At 38.4% G+C, this 13,585-nt stretch overlaps 1 protein-coding gene and 1 non-coding gene across 6 annotated transcripts in view; one reads left to right on the top strand and one right to left on the bottom strand.

The window, feature by feature from the left end:
* The window catches only part of SENP1 (SUMO specific peptidase 1), a 68,180-nt gene that overhangs the window by 16,741 nt on the left and 37,854 nt on the right, over window positions 1–13,585 (top strand). For all 5 annotated transcript variants that reach the window (XR_013522440.1, XM_009003220.5, XM_002752092.7 and 2 more), the window contains exons 5-6: window positions 1,409–1,568; window positions 5,877–6,048. Coding sequence is in view for 4 of the 5 variants with exons in the window: in XM_009003220.5 (XP_009001468.1) it covers window positions 1,409–1,568; window positions 5,877–6,048 (332 nt within the window). In the remaining variant the exon portion in view is untranslated. The remainder of the gene's footprint in view (window positions 1–1,408; window positions 1,569–5,876; window positions 6,049–13,585) is intronic.
* On the bottom strand, window positions 8,124–8,227 carry LOC118144646 (U6 spliceosomal RNA). The gene has a single exon (XR_004729404.1). It is a non-coding gene; the product is annotated as a U6 spliceosomal RNA (small nuclear RNA).

Below are 13,585 nucleotides of genomic sequence, written 5' to 3'. Positions count from 1 at the left end.
GCATTTTTAATAGACCAGTTCCTCAAATAGATATCTCTATTTATATCATTTCCTAATCAAATTTTAGCCAAAACATGTGAGAGACAAAGATTTCTACTGTTAGGACTTTAAACTTAACTATAATAATTTTCTAATTCTTTACTAAGACTCATTTCAATTAGCCTCGTGTTTCTGTCCTCAGAGTAATAATACTAGATGCTAAGCATAGATAGCTGATTACAGAGGAACAAAGTTACAATTAATTTTGAAAGTAAATTAACTTATTTTAATTATTAGACTAAGGTCACCAACTGGTACATTAACTAGTACTGACACCACCCCTGACTGCTTCTTTTTTCCTGTCTTATTTACCCTAAATTCTGACATCTTGATTAGCTTACAGAAACACAAAAGTGTATTTTTGAAGGCTACATTTTGGGATACAGCATTAAAAGATACATTAAACATTTTTAATAGCATAAATTTACAATATTGTGAAAAGTCCTATAGTAATATGCTTTAAAAGAATATCTTAAAAATGATATCAGCCTTAGAAAAAAATTTAGAAATAAAGAATTCTTATTCTTGTGTTTTCACTGGAGCTTCTTAGAGTTCCATAATTTAATGTCTGAAGTTCTTCTGAGGGAGCTGTTTTAAATTGTCCAATTCTGCAGATAAGGAGAGGAGGATATAGAAGTTATTCCACTACTTCTAGCTGAAACTTCAGGAGGTTTTTGACATCCCAGATTATAATCCACAAATTAGAAAATTCAAATTATAAGCAATTCTCAAATAATCTGACTTTAGTAGCAAGCATTGGAGTAATAATATGTTTGATTATGGCATTAGATGACTGCAGATTATTACACCAGAACCAGATGTATATGATGGGTCATTCCTTGCCATAAGCCAACCAGAAAAAGCAGCAATTAGGTTATCTCTGCTCTTTGAGAGAGTACCTGAATCTTGAACATGGTAACTAAAAAGAAGAAAGTGACACCAGCTGCTTAATAAGCAATAACTGTTTGTCATTTGAATTACAATTCTCGTTGGCCCCCCACCTGCTTTCTTACTGGTCTGGCCTACCTTCTTTCAGGCCCAGGCCTGGGAGTGCTTGCAAGATATAGTTGGGGTAAAATGTTGACTTTTGGTGGACACCACGGAGTCACATTGATGCAGATAAGGCACATGGCTGTGGCAGGATTCAGCTCCTTCATCAATTTTCAGGTTAGTATGGCTGAATCAATTATAGTTTGTAGACGTTTCCCTACTGCAGACTTTACTGGCAGTTGAGACTGGGATCTTTCTTCCATGAGAGACATGGTGATATGCCACATTGCTTTGGAATACAATGGTTGCTTGTGGTTGCAGTCATAAGGAGAACCACCTGTAGAATTTGTTTAATTTATTCAAACTTTTATATTTTTAGATAATCCTTCCTCAGACAGTTTTCTTGGCTCAGGAGACGTAAGAACCTTTGGCCAGAGTGCAAATGGCCAATGGAGAAATTCTACTCCATCATCAAGCTCAACTTTACAAAAATCAAGAAATAGCCGAAGTCTTTACCTCGATACCCGAAAGACCTCAAGGTTGGTATTTTGTCATCTTGTTCTCACGGCCTTCCTAAGACATAAGAGAAAGTGACTAAAAGGTATATAGTTATTACATTGGCATTTTAAAAGAGTAACACCATTTTTGGACTTAAAACCATAGGGATATGAACAAATCCATTTCACATTTTCAACTTCTCATTTACTTAGTGCTGAATTTTGGTGATAGCCAAATCTTATCATTAGAAGAGAGAATTTTAAGTAAATCTTGGTGGATATGAGAATATGGGGCCCCTTCAAGATCAATATGGCTCTTGCAAATCTTAAAGTGAAATCAGTCAATCTCTGCAATTTGAGTAGGAAAGAAACCAGCACATACAGCTGTCATCTGAGCAGAGACCTGACTTAAGCTAAAGTAGTTCTCATGGCGTTAGTCAAGAAGACCAAGCTACTTCTATATATTAGTAAATAGAGAGTCACAGGCCAGGCACGGTGGCTCATGCCTTAATCTTAGCACTTTGGGAGGCTACGGCAGGTGGATCACCTGAGGTCAGGAGTTCAAGACCAGCCTGGCCAACATGGTGAAACCCCATCTCCACTAAAAATAGAAAAAAATTAGCCATGCATGGTGGTGTGTGCCTGTAGTCCCAGCTACTCGGGAGGCTGAGGCAGGAGAGTCACATGAACCTGGGAGGCAGAGGTTGCAGTGAGCCAGGATCACACCACTGTACTGTAGCCTTGGCGACAGTGACCCCGTCTGAAAAATTAAAAAAAAGTCACAGAGAACTTTATCCCAACTTCATAATCTCTACCTAACTAAACTTACGTGGATTATTAAGTGGTTATTAAAGCCAAATGAAGGCTGGCTTTGAAACTTTTCCCTCAGGTACTTTATTATATTGGTAAATATTTCTTTTCTAAAATAGTATTTATGACTACCTAAATTCTGTTCTGGTGTATTTTAGAAATGTGGGATCATTTAATATACTGGTTAGTCAAGGTTGAGCTTTGTGGTGTTGATAGAAGCCAACAAGATGGCTTTGTTTTATTTTATCTTATTATTTTATCCACATGGACTCCAGGAACGTGTCAGTACTCCCTGGATTATCCTCCTCTCTTAAGTATACCGTAATTCATTCATATACTCGCATTGTGGAAATCAGCACACTACCAACAGAGCTGAAGATCTCTTGACCACTACCCACAGTCTCAATCCCTTCTCCTTAGTGTTTTTTCTTTCAAACCTTTTCCTATACTTGTTTCTCTCTTAACTCTTTCTTACTTATATATAGCATGATACACACACACACACACTCTATTAACTGTGTGATACTATTTTGTCTTCATTAAAGATTTCCTATATACATCATTTAGCAGGTGGCTTTTAAAATTCAATAAAACCACACTGTTATTATTTTTTAAATGTTATCACAGAAATAGTACATGTACTTTGGAAAAATACAGAAAATATAGTGAAGCAAAAATAAAAAATAAAGGCATTACATTGCCACCAGCCTGAGATCAACTCTATAGTATCTTAGTATATATCCTTCCACACATTTTTCTCTGCCTTTACACATATTTTTTCCAAAATGAGTTCATAGTGTACATATTCTTTTGTAAATTTTATCTTATACACCAAATATATCTAAATTTTCTCAGTTGACCCAAAAGTATCTTTTATAGTGAGTTTGGTTAAACCAGTATCTAATTTAGAATTGCATCTGGAAGTTACTGGCTTTGTATTTTATAACTGGAACAACCTCCTTTTCTTTAAGTGACATGGCTTTTCTGTATAATATTCCACTGTTTGGATTTGACAGGTTGCTTCCTCATGATGTCATTATCTTGTCAAAAAATCACCTGTATTTTTTGTAAGCTAGGTTTTTGATGTGACTAGAAGGTGTCACTGTGCTTATCACATTAGAAAAACAAACTATCTTATTTTGGTTCTCCGATCATTCGTGATGCTAGACGGACCTCTTGATTGAGGAGCCGACGGTCTGGTAGTTGATGGTACAGTTAGGTTTTCCCCTGTGACTTGAATGTAACCTAAATTATGTTACTTTGGCATTACCTGGATGATGAATTTCATATCAGCCATCTTGCCTAACAGTTCATATCATTTGATAATACTTAGCTGATAATAGTTTTGTTAGAGTCAATGAAATAATATTTTTCTAATTTAATCACTTCTTCAGCACTTCCTGATTGGCATTCTGATTGCATTTTTCATTAGCTGGGGCTATTAGGTTACCCTGAAATATGTCTCCTATGGGAAAGGCAGGATAAATGATTAGATTTTTCATTACCAGTATTTGAAGTAAGGTTTTCCTAAAATAGCCACGTCATATGGTTCAAATGAAATTGTCTGTTCCTTTTTTTAGTGGCATTATGGATTCAGTGTTTTGCAATCCATTATAATGGCTATTCTTTTAATGCTCACATTCTCAGAAATTTGGCTAGTGGAAGCCCCTTAAGCTTGCTTCTCTGTCTGTTTGACCTTAGCTCATTAATTTTGGGTAACACCCTTGCTTTCCGGCATTGCAGAATGCCCTTGTACTGTTTCTTTAGAAGAGTAATCTTTTATGTTAAGAAACATGCATAGGTGCTGGAATTCTTTTAGAAACACAAATACAAAAGACATTGTAGAGAACCCGTCATAGCTTTACCTGACAATTACACTGCGTTTGCCATCTTTTCCTGGTTGCATCCACTCACCCGAAGAAAGTAAGCCTGTTCCCAAATTCTGAGTCCTTGCTCATTTCCCCACTCTTCACACACATAGAAACCCTTAGAATTTGAAGATTTAAAGAGAATTATGCACTTTTTGATTTTCTTTAGATCTTGTCTGATTTGTATCAAAACTACATGTAATGATTTAAAGAATTGATTTCATTGAATTTAGAATACTCAGCTGTGTTTCTCTATTCTGAGTCTTGAAGAAAAAATAAAATTTATTATGCTAAGAATAAGTACCTCAAACTTTTCTAGTAATGATAGATGAGAAAGAGCACGTAGAAAAAAACTCAAAATTGATCGGGCACAGTGGCTCATGCCTATAATCCCAGCACTTTGGGAGGCCGAGGCAGGCAGATCACAAGGTCAGGATTTTGAGACCAGCCTGACCAACATGGCGAAACCCCGTCTCTACTAAAAATTAACTAGCCGGGTGTGGTAGCATGCCCCTGTAATCCCAGCTACTCAGGAGGCTGAGGCGGGAGAATCACTGGAGCCTGGGAGGCAGAGGTTGCAGTGAGCTGAGATAGTGCCACTGCACTCCAGCCTGGGCAACAGAGCAAGACTCTATCTCAAAAAAAAAAAAAAAAGAAAGAAAAGAGAAAATTTAAAATTGTCTGGGTGCAGTGGCTGATACCTGTAATCCCAACACTTTGGGAGGCCAAGGCAGGCAGATCACCTGAGTTCAAGACGAGCCTGGCCAACATGGTGAAACCCTGCCTCTACAAAAATACAAAAATTATCCAGACATGGCGGTAGGTGCCTGTCATCCCAGCTACTCGGGAGACTGAGGTGGGAGAATCACTTGAACTTAGAAGGTGGAGGTTGCGGTGAGCCGAGATTGTGCGACTGCCCTCCAGTCTGGGTGACAGAACAAGACTTTGTCTCAAAAAAGATGAAAACCCTCAAAATTAGTAAGCCTTAGATATTAGACAGGGTTTTTGAGTTCACAATATTCTTCATGCCAATTTGCCAATGTTTCGCATTAGATAGTATAAAGAAACAAAAATTCTTCAGAGGAAGTAAATAGGCCAGAAGGAGAATTTAATGATGCAGCCTAATAGAAAGCCGTCTTGTTATTTTTAAGGAAGGATGGGAGCCCTCTGTTGGCCTTTAAGGAAATTTTAAAATTCAGTTTAAAAGCTTAGTTGAGAGGCTTCAGCCTTTATGCCTTTTTACATATGTAATCTTAATTTCCTACAACAGGCAGGGTATAAGGGGCATAGGGAATAACAGAAAATGTGTGTGTCGTTAGCATACCTAGAACCCAGGTTTTTTGAAGATATGTATTCTGTTATGCTTTGTACCATAAAGTTATATGGTGGCTGACCAAAAGAAATTCTAGATTGTGGATCCAAAAATACTGTTTTAAGTGTTCGATAATTTTGTAGTTTGATAGTTTGACGATGTAAGATCTTTTGAGTGGCAGAACGTGATGCAGCATCCTTACATATCATTTATTTGTATCTTTCCCTCAAATGGTACCACTTATTATTTTACCTGTTTTGTTTGTTTGGTTTTATATTTTGAAAGTAAAAATAATCACTAGATTAGATTTATTTTACTTATTATCTATTCTTATCTTTCTTACAAACTCTTTTTTTCTAGTGGATTCTCAAACATTTTTGCGGGAAAGTCAAACCATCACTGCTATATATCTGCATATGAAAAATCTTTTCCTATTAAACCTGTTCCAAGTCCATCTTGGAGTGGTTCATGTCGTCGAAGCCTTTTGAGCCCCAAGAAAACTCAGAGGCGACATGTTAGTACAGCAGAAGAGGTAAGGAAAACCTGTGATAAAAGCTACTAAAAGTTAGGATCTTTCCCTACATTGAGACATTCGCTCTCTATTAAAAATCAGATGTGAATGAGCCATTCTGTTTTTCCTTCCTGTGCTTTTTCTGTCTGAATTCCTCTTTCTGACAGTTACCATCTATTCTAAAGGGATTAAAGAGATGTTTTAGCAGGACTTCATTGCTGTCTTACTATTATAGCCTCCGTTCCTGCTGGACAGCTGACTTGACTTAATCTCCAGTGTTGCCTGAATGGTTTCCCATACATTTATCAGACCCTTCCTCAGCCCTCGTCTCCTGTGGAAAAACTGTTAGTCTTCCTCAGCAGTTGTGGATAAAACTTGATTTTAGTCCAGGTGAGGTGGCTCACTCCTGTAATCCCAGCACTGTGGGAGGCCAAGGCGTTTGAGACCAGCCTGGGCAACGTGGCAAAAACCTATCTCTACAAAAATTATAAAAATTAGCCAGGCTTGGTGGCCCATGCCTGTACTCCTAGCTACTGGTGAGGCTGAGGTGGGAGGATTGCTTGAGCCCAGGAGGTCGAGGCTGCAGTGATCTGTGATTGTGTCACTGTACTCCAGCCTGGCCTTCAAAGTGAGGCTGATCTAAAAAAATAAATAAATAAATTTTTAAAAAATTTGATACAATACCTGCTCTTCTCACTAGGAACAATTTTTCTTCAACGTAAGAGAAAAATCAAGAAGCTAGTTAAACAATTTACATCTTTTCATTATGAGTGAGATCTTTTTGAAGTTATAGACTCCTGAAAAGAAAGATGTTCTGTTGACACTTGGGTTGTTATATTCATTCAGCGAACCTAAGGAAAAAGTTAATTTCGTGAATATAATAATAGCATATACTTTGTATGATAGGATGTGTGCACATATCTGTTAGATGACATATTCAATGTACATTTAATTGTTGTGGTTGCTATGGAGATATAAATGAATAGTAATTACCTTACGTTTAAATAGCATTAGAGCCTCCAGTGTACTTTCCATGTTTATTTTTGTTTTTAATCCTTTAACTCAGTGAAATAGGTAGAGATGAGGTCATAGTCATATTTTACAGATTTGGAAAATAAGGGTCATAGATCACATGGCTAGTAAATGGCAGGCCTAGCACCCAGATCTGAGGAAGTTTGGTCAAGTATGCTTTCTGTTATACAATACAGCAATATGGTTCCTGCCCTATGAAGCTTTCTCAGCGTGGAGTCAAGAATTACAGCATTACATGCTAAATACTTGCATAATTTGGTAATCAGTGATCTCTTAGGTATTTGTGATATGGTTAGTAAAAATGCTGGGCATATTTTTGGTGTAAAGTTTGCATTGAATCTAAAATGCTGGGCGTGGTGCCTACAAATACAAGCACTTTGGGAAGCTGAGGCAGGAAGATTGCTTGAGGCCAGGAGATTGAGATCAGCCTAGGCATAATAGTGAGCTCTTGTCTCTCACAGAAAAATCAGCTGGGCCTGGTGGCAGATGCCTGTAGTGCTAGCTACTCAGGAGGCTGAGGCAGGAGGATTGCTTGAGCCAGAATTTCAAGGCTGCAGTGAGCTGTGATTATGCCACTGCGCTCCAGCCTGGGAGACAGAGCAAGACACTGTCCCAAAAAAAAACAAAACCAACATTCAAGTGGAGGGTGGCAGAGCTATCAAGTCATTTAGCAGGGCAAGGGATAAACAAGAAACTGGCAACATTTGCCTTTGGTGATAAGAGATGAGCAACAATGATGAAAAGGAGATTTCTTTCTTTTTTTTTTTAATATTCCGCAAAATTTTCTTTTTTTTTTGAAACGGAGTTTCGCTCTTGTTGCCCAGGCGTGAGTGCAATGGTTTGATCTCTGGCTCACTGCAACCTCCACCTCCCAGGTTCAAGCGATTATCCTGCTTCAGCCTCCCGAGTAGCTGGGATTATAGGCATGCACCACCACGCCAGGCTAATTTTGTATTTTTAATAGAGATGGGGTTTCCCCATGTTGGTCAGGCTGGTCTCGAACTCCTGATCTCAGGTGATTCACCGACCTTGGTCTCCCAAAGTGCTCACAGGCATGAGCCACCATGCTCGGCCTACATTCAACAAATTTTTGTGTCATCCTTGCACAGGGGCCATGCTAATCTTTATATGGTTCTAGTCTTAGTATATGTGCTCCTAAAGTGAGCCCAAGATTAATTTTCCATTGTATCTTTTATGCTATTGAATTTTATATATAAATTATTTTATGGATAAACAATTACTAGAGTTGTGGAGTTTGTGATGATGCTGGAATCTAGACAGTCTAAGGGATACAGAGAGACTTTGTGGAGGAGACAGCAGCAGCATGGCAGCTGGGTACAGGGCTCCTAACCCTCCCTGCCTAGAGTTTCTGTTGCTCAGGCTCACCAGGATCCTTTAATTCTGTGTTCATTGTAAGTTTGCTATTCACCCACCAGCTCTGTGGACCTCTCAGCCTTCCTTCTTTAGCCTCCTCTGCCAGCCTAAGAACGGGGTTGCATGGGCAATTTTACCCTTCCGGACAACCTTCCAAGCTGCAGGTTGAGTCAGTGGAGAACATGAAGCTGCAGTTCTCCTTCCTCCTGTAGTGTAAAGAGGATGCTCAGGATTCAATCTACTCTATGAAACGAGCAATGCAGGAAATTTTGCCTCTGGTTTTAGTTCTGTAGTCCCCTAGTATGAAAATCGAGCTACCTGTACTGTAGAATAAGCCGTATAACATGAGTAAGACAAAATACTGGGCTGAACTTTATTATCACACTTTCAACAAACGTATTTAGATATTTGTTTTGGATATTACAAATAATCAAGACATAATACTTTTTAACCCTGGGACTAAATTTATTGATGGGAACTTAGAAACTGGATGAAAAGTCCCTTTCCATGAAATGCTGGGATCCTCAACAGAGGTGACATTTGCTCATGTTAAAGGAAGATGTGTTAACCCTGATGCCGCGCTTGTCCATCAACTTCAGGAATATGAAGTCATCTACAGAATTAACCATTAAGGTGATGTCACCACTGCACTGCTCAGTCTACAGCAGAGCTTTGACGAGAACACATGAAGAAGAATTTAGAAATATACAAGTAGTGGTTGGGCAGAATGGCCGACTCAAGGGGCAACATCGAAAAGTTGTGCTATCCAGTAGGGTAACCGCTAGCCACGAGCAATGTTTAAATTAGTTCAGATTTAAAATTTAGTTTTTCAGTCAAACTGGTGACATTTTAAGTATTCATTAGCCACATGTGGCTGGTGGCTACCATATTGGACAGGGCAGATAGAGAATATTTCTATTACTACAGAAGTTTCTGTCAGATAATGCTGTTATAGAGGATATAAACCTCTGTTTGGAAAAGAGGAAATACTTCTGACAATAAAAATGTAAAATGGCAAAAACACAAATAGTTTCTTTTCGGTTATATGTTGCTTCTAGCCATGTTTCTTTGCAAATTTTTGAGCAGCATTTTAAGATACCGGACTTTTGTGACAGGTGACAGTGCTGGTTTTATACTTTTCTTAAAAATGCTTTACAGTTTTATCATATGTCAAGCATTTTGGACTCAGAAAATTATTGAATTTCACACTTTGCATATTTTATATGGTATAAAGGTATGACTTTAAACAACATGAAAATTAGGAGTGTTATTTATAAGGTTATTGGGGTAATTTATAACAAAACAGTTGACTAGTGTCCTTAAGTTTATTTTGTGTTCTCTGTTAAGGTTTTATAATTTTACGTCTTTTGCGATGGAGCTTTCTGTAGAAGCGTCACCTAACTGAAGGGCTCCGTCCCTTTTAAAAAATAGAATTCAGTACCTTAATTATTTTTATACTTCAAAAAACTCATCTTAGTGTTTTATCAGGTTTCAAAATGTAACATTAGCTAGCTTCTTTAACTTTGTCATGCTATGCAATTGTTGCTTCTTTTCCTCTTAATATCCTAATTTTCTTACTCAGTAAAGAACAGTTGGGGCTTTTTTAAATTTAAATTTTCTTTTTTCTGAAGTACATACTCAGCGTGTCACCCATGCTGGAATGCAGTGGCACAATCACAGCTCACTGCCGCCTCAACCTCCTGGGCTCAAGCGATCCTCCTTTCTTTGCTTCCTGAGTAACTGCAACTACAGGCACACACCAATATGCAGCTAATTTTTAAATTTTTTTATAGAGATATGGTCTCACTTTGTTGCCCAGGCTGGTCTCAAACTCCTGGGCTCAAGTGATCCTTCGCCTTGGCTTCCCAAAGTGTTGGGATTATAGGCATGAGCCACTGTGCTTAACAACAACAACTAAAAGTTTAGTAAGTAATTTATAGAGAAAGATGTTTTCTTTTACTTTGTAGTACCAGATGCTCCAAGAAAGAATTTTGTTTGAAGTTTTAGGTAACTTTCATTTTGGCAAAGCCAAAAAAGTTAACATGTGTTCTTTTGGGAAAGGGAGAGGTGAGACTGTCACTGTTTGCCAACAACATGATCTTATGTGTAGAAAACCCTATAGACTCCACCAAAAACCTGTTAGAACTATTAAACGAATACAGTACAGCTGTAGGGTACAAAATCAACACACAGAAATTAGTTCTGAAATAGAAATTCTATGCACTAACAGCGAACTATGCAAAAAAGAAATAAAGAGAACAATCCCATTTACAATAGCTACAAAAAAAAATTAAATTTAACCAAGGAAGTAAAAGACCTGTATACTGAAAAACATAAAACATTTAAAGAAATTGAAGATACAATTAAATGGAAAGCAATCCTGTATTCATGGATTGGAAGAATTTATACTGTTAAAATGGCCATACTACTCAAAGTGATCTGCATATTCAGTGCAATCCCTATCAAAATTCCAATGTTATTTTTTCATAGAAAAAAATTCTAAAAGTCATCTGAAACCACATAAATCCCTCAATAGCCAAGGCAATTATGAGCAGAAAGAACAAAAAAGAAACTACCACACTACCTTATTTCAAACTATATTACAAAGCTATAGTAATTAAAACAGCATGGTGTTAGGGGGAAAAGACATCAGCCAATGGAACAGAATAGAGAGCTTAGAAATGAACCCGTTATATAGGTAGTTGACTGATTTTTGACAAAGGTGCCAAGACTACACAAAGGAAAGGACAGTCTCTTAATAAATGTGGTGTTGGGAAAATTGTATTTCTATATGTAGGAGAATGAAATTAGATCTTTATCTCATACCATACATAAAATCAACTAAAGAATGGAATAAAGACTTAAATGTAAGGCTAGAAACTCTAAAACTGCTAGAGGAAAACATAGGGGAAAAAAACTACACAACAGTGGTCTGGGCACTGATTTTTTTGGATTTGAACCTTAAGTGACAGGCAAGAAAAGCAAAAGTAGACAAATAGGAATACATCCAACTAAAAAGCAAAGGAAACAACTGCAGAGACAACCTACAGATTGGGAGAACATATTTGCATCCATTCTATAAGGGGTTGATAATTCAAAATATATAAGGAGCTCAACTCAATAGCAAGAAAACAAAATTGTTTACACATAGGCAAGACATTATCCTAGGCAAACTGATACAAACAAAGCCAAATACTGTGTGTTTTCCCTTATAAGCGGGAGCTAAACATAGGGTACAAATGGACATAAAGATGGGAATAGTAGACACTGGGTACTACAAAAGTGGGGAGGGTGGGAGAAGAGCAAGGGTTAAAAAACTACATACTGGTGGCTGGGTGCCGTGGCTCTCGCCTGTAATCCCAGCACTTTGGGAGGCCCACGAGGGCGGATCACGAGGTCAGGAGATCGAGATCATCTTGGCCAACATGGTGAAACCCTGTCTCTACTAAAAATAAAAAACAAAATTAGCTGGGTGTGGTGACGTGCGCATGCAGTCCCAGCTACTCGGGAGGCTGAGGGAGGAGAATTGCTTGAAGCTGGGAGTCATAGGTTGCAGTGAATCGAGATCCCGGATTGCACTGCTGCACTCCAGCCTGGCGACTGAGCAGGACTCCAAAAAAACCCAAAAAACTTTATATTGGGCACAGTGGCTCATGCCTGTAATCCCAGCTCTATGAGAGGCCAAGGTGGGTGGCTCACTTGAGGTTAGGAGTTCGAGACCAGGCTGGCTACCATGGTGAAACCCTGTCTCTACTAAAAATTAAAAAAAAAAAAAGTTAGCTGAGTGTGGTGGTGGGCACCTGTAGTCCCAGCTACTGGAGAGGCTGAGGCAGGAGTATTACTTGAACCCAGGAGGTGGAGGTTGCAGTGAGCCCAGATGGCGCCACTGTACTCCAGCCTGGGTAACGGAGTGAGACTGTCTCTCAAAACAAAACCCTACCTATTGGATATTTTGCTCACTATATGGGTAAAAGCTTCGGTTGTACTCCCGAACTCAATATCACACAATGTACCTTTGTAACAAACCTGGACATAATATCCCCTGAATCTAAAAGTTGAAAAAAAAGAAAAAAGACTGAGCAGGAGGCCTGAATAGACATTTCTTCAAAGAAGAAATGGCCAATAGATGTATTTTAAATCCTCAAAAACTCTAATCATTAGGGAAGTGCAAACTAAAACCACAAATGAGATATCCTTTCACACCTGTTAGAGTGGCTTCAGTCAAAAAGATGAAAGATGACCAGTGTTGTTGGGGATGTGGGAAAAAGGACCTGTTGCACACTTTGTGTGGTCGAATATGTAAATCAGTGCAGCCATTGTAGAAAACAGTATGGAGAGGCCAGGCATGGTGGCTCTCACATGTTCAAGACTAACCTGGGCAACATGGCAAAACCCCATCTCTACTAAAAAAAAAAAAAAAAAAAAATAGCTTGGTGTAGTGGTGTGTGCCTGTAGTCCCAGCTACTTGAGAGGCTAAGGTGGGAGGATGGTTTGAGCTGAGGAGGCAGTGGTTGCAGCAGTGAGCTGAGATCATGCCACTGCACTGCAGCCTGGATGGCAGAGCCAGACCCTGTATCCAAAAAAAAAAAAAAAAAGAAGGAACAGTGTAGAAGCAGTATGGAGATTCCTCAGAAAACTAAAAATAGAATCATCATATGATTCATCAAACCCACTTCTGGATATTCACCCATATAATTTGAAATCCATTTGTCAAATAGATGTCTGCACCCCTATGTTTATAGCTGTACTATTCACAATAGCAGGTTATAGAATCAACTGAGATGTCCATCAACAGATGAATGGATGTAGGAATTGTGTTACAGCTACACAGTGGAATACTATTCAGCCTTAACGAAGAAGGACATTCTGTCATTTGCGGCAACATAGATGGAATTGGAGAGCATTATGCTAAGTGGAGTTAAGACACAGACAATGCTGTAGATTCTCACTTATATGTAACATCTAAAACAATTGAACTAGTAGAAGCAGAGGGTAGAATGGTAGTTACAGAACCTGGTGGGAGGGGGTAGGAGAGGGAAAGTAGACAGAATCTCAGGAGGAACATAGGTTGGTCTGCTTTTTTTAGCTCTTGCGCAGTATGTTGAATATAGTTAATCACAGAGTATTGTACATTTTTAAATTGCTAAGAGTA

This window comes from Callithrix jacchus, chromosome 9, assembly GCF_049354715.1.
Source record: "Callithrix jacchus isolate 240 chromosome 9, calJac240_pri, whole genome shotgun sequence".
NCBI classification, from domain to species: Eukaryota; Metazoa; Chordata; class Mammalia; order Primates; family Cebidae; genus Callithrix; species Callithrix jacchus.
This window is presented reverse-complemented; position numbering and strand designations above follow the sequence as displayed.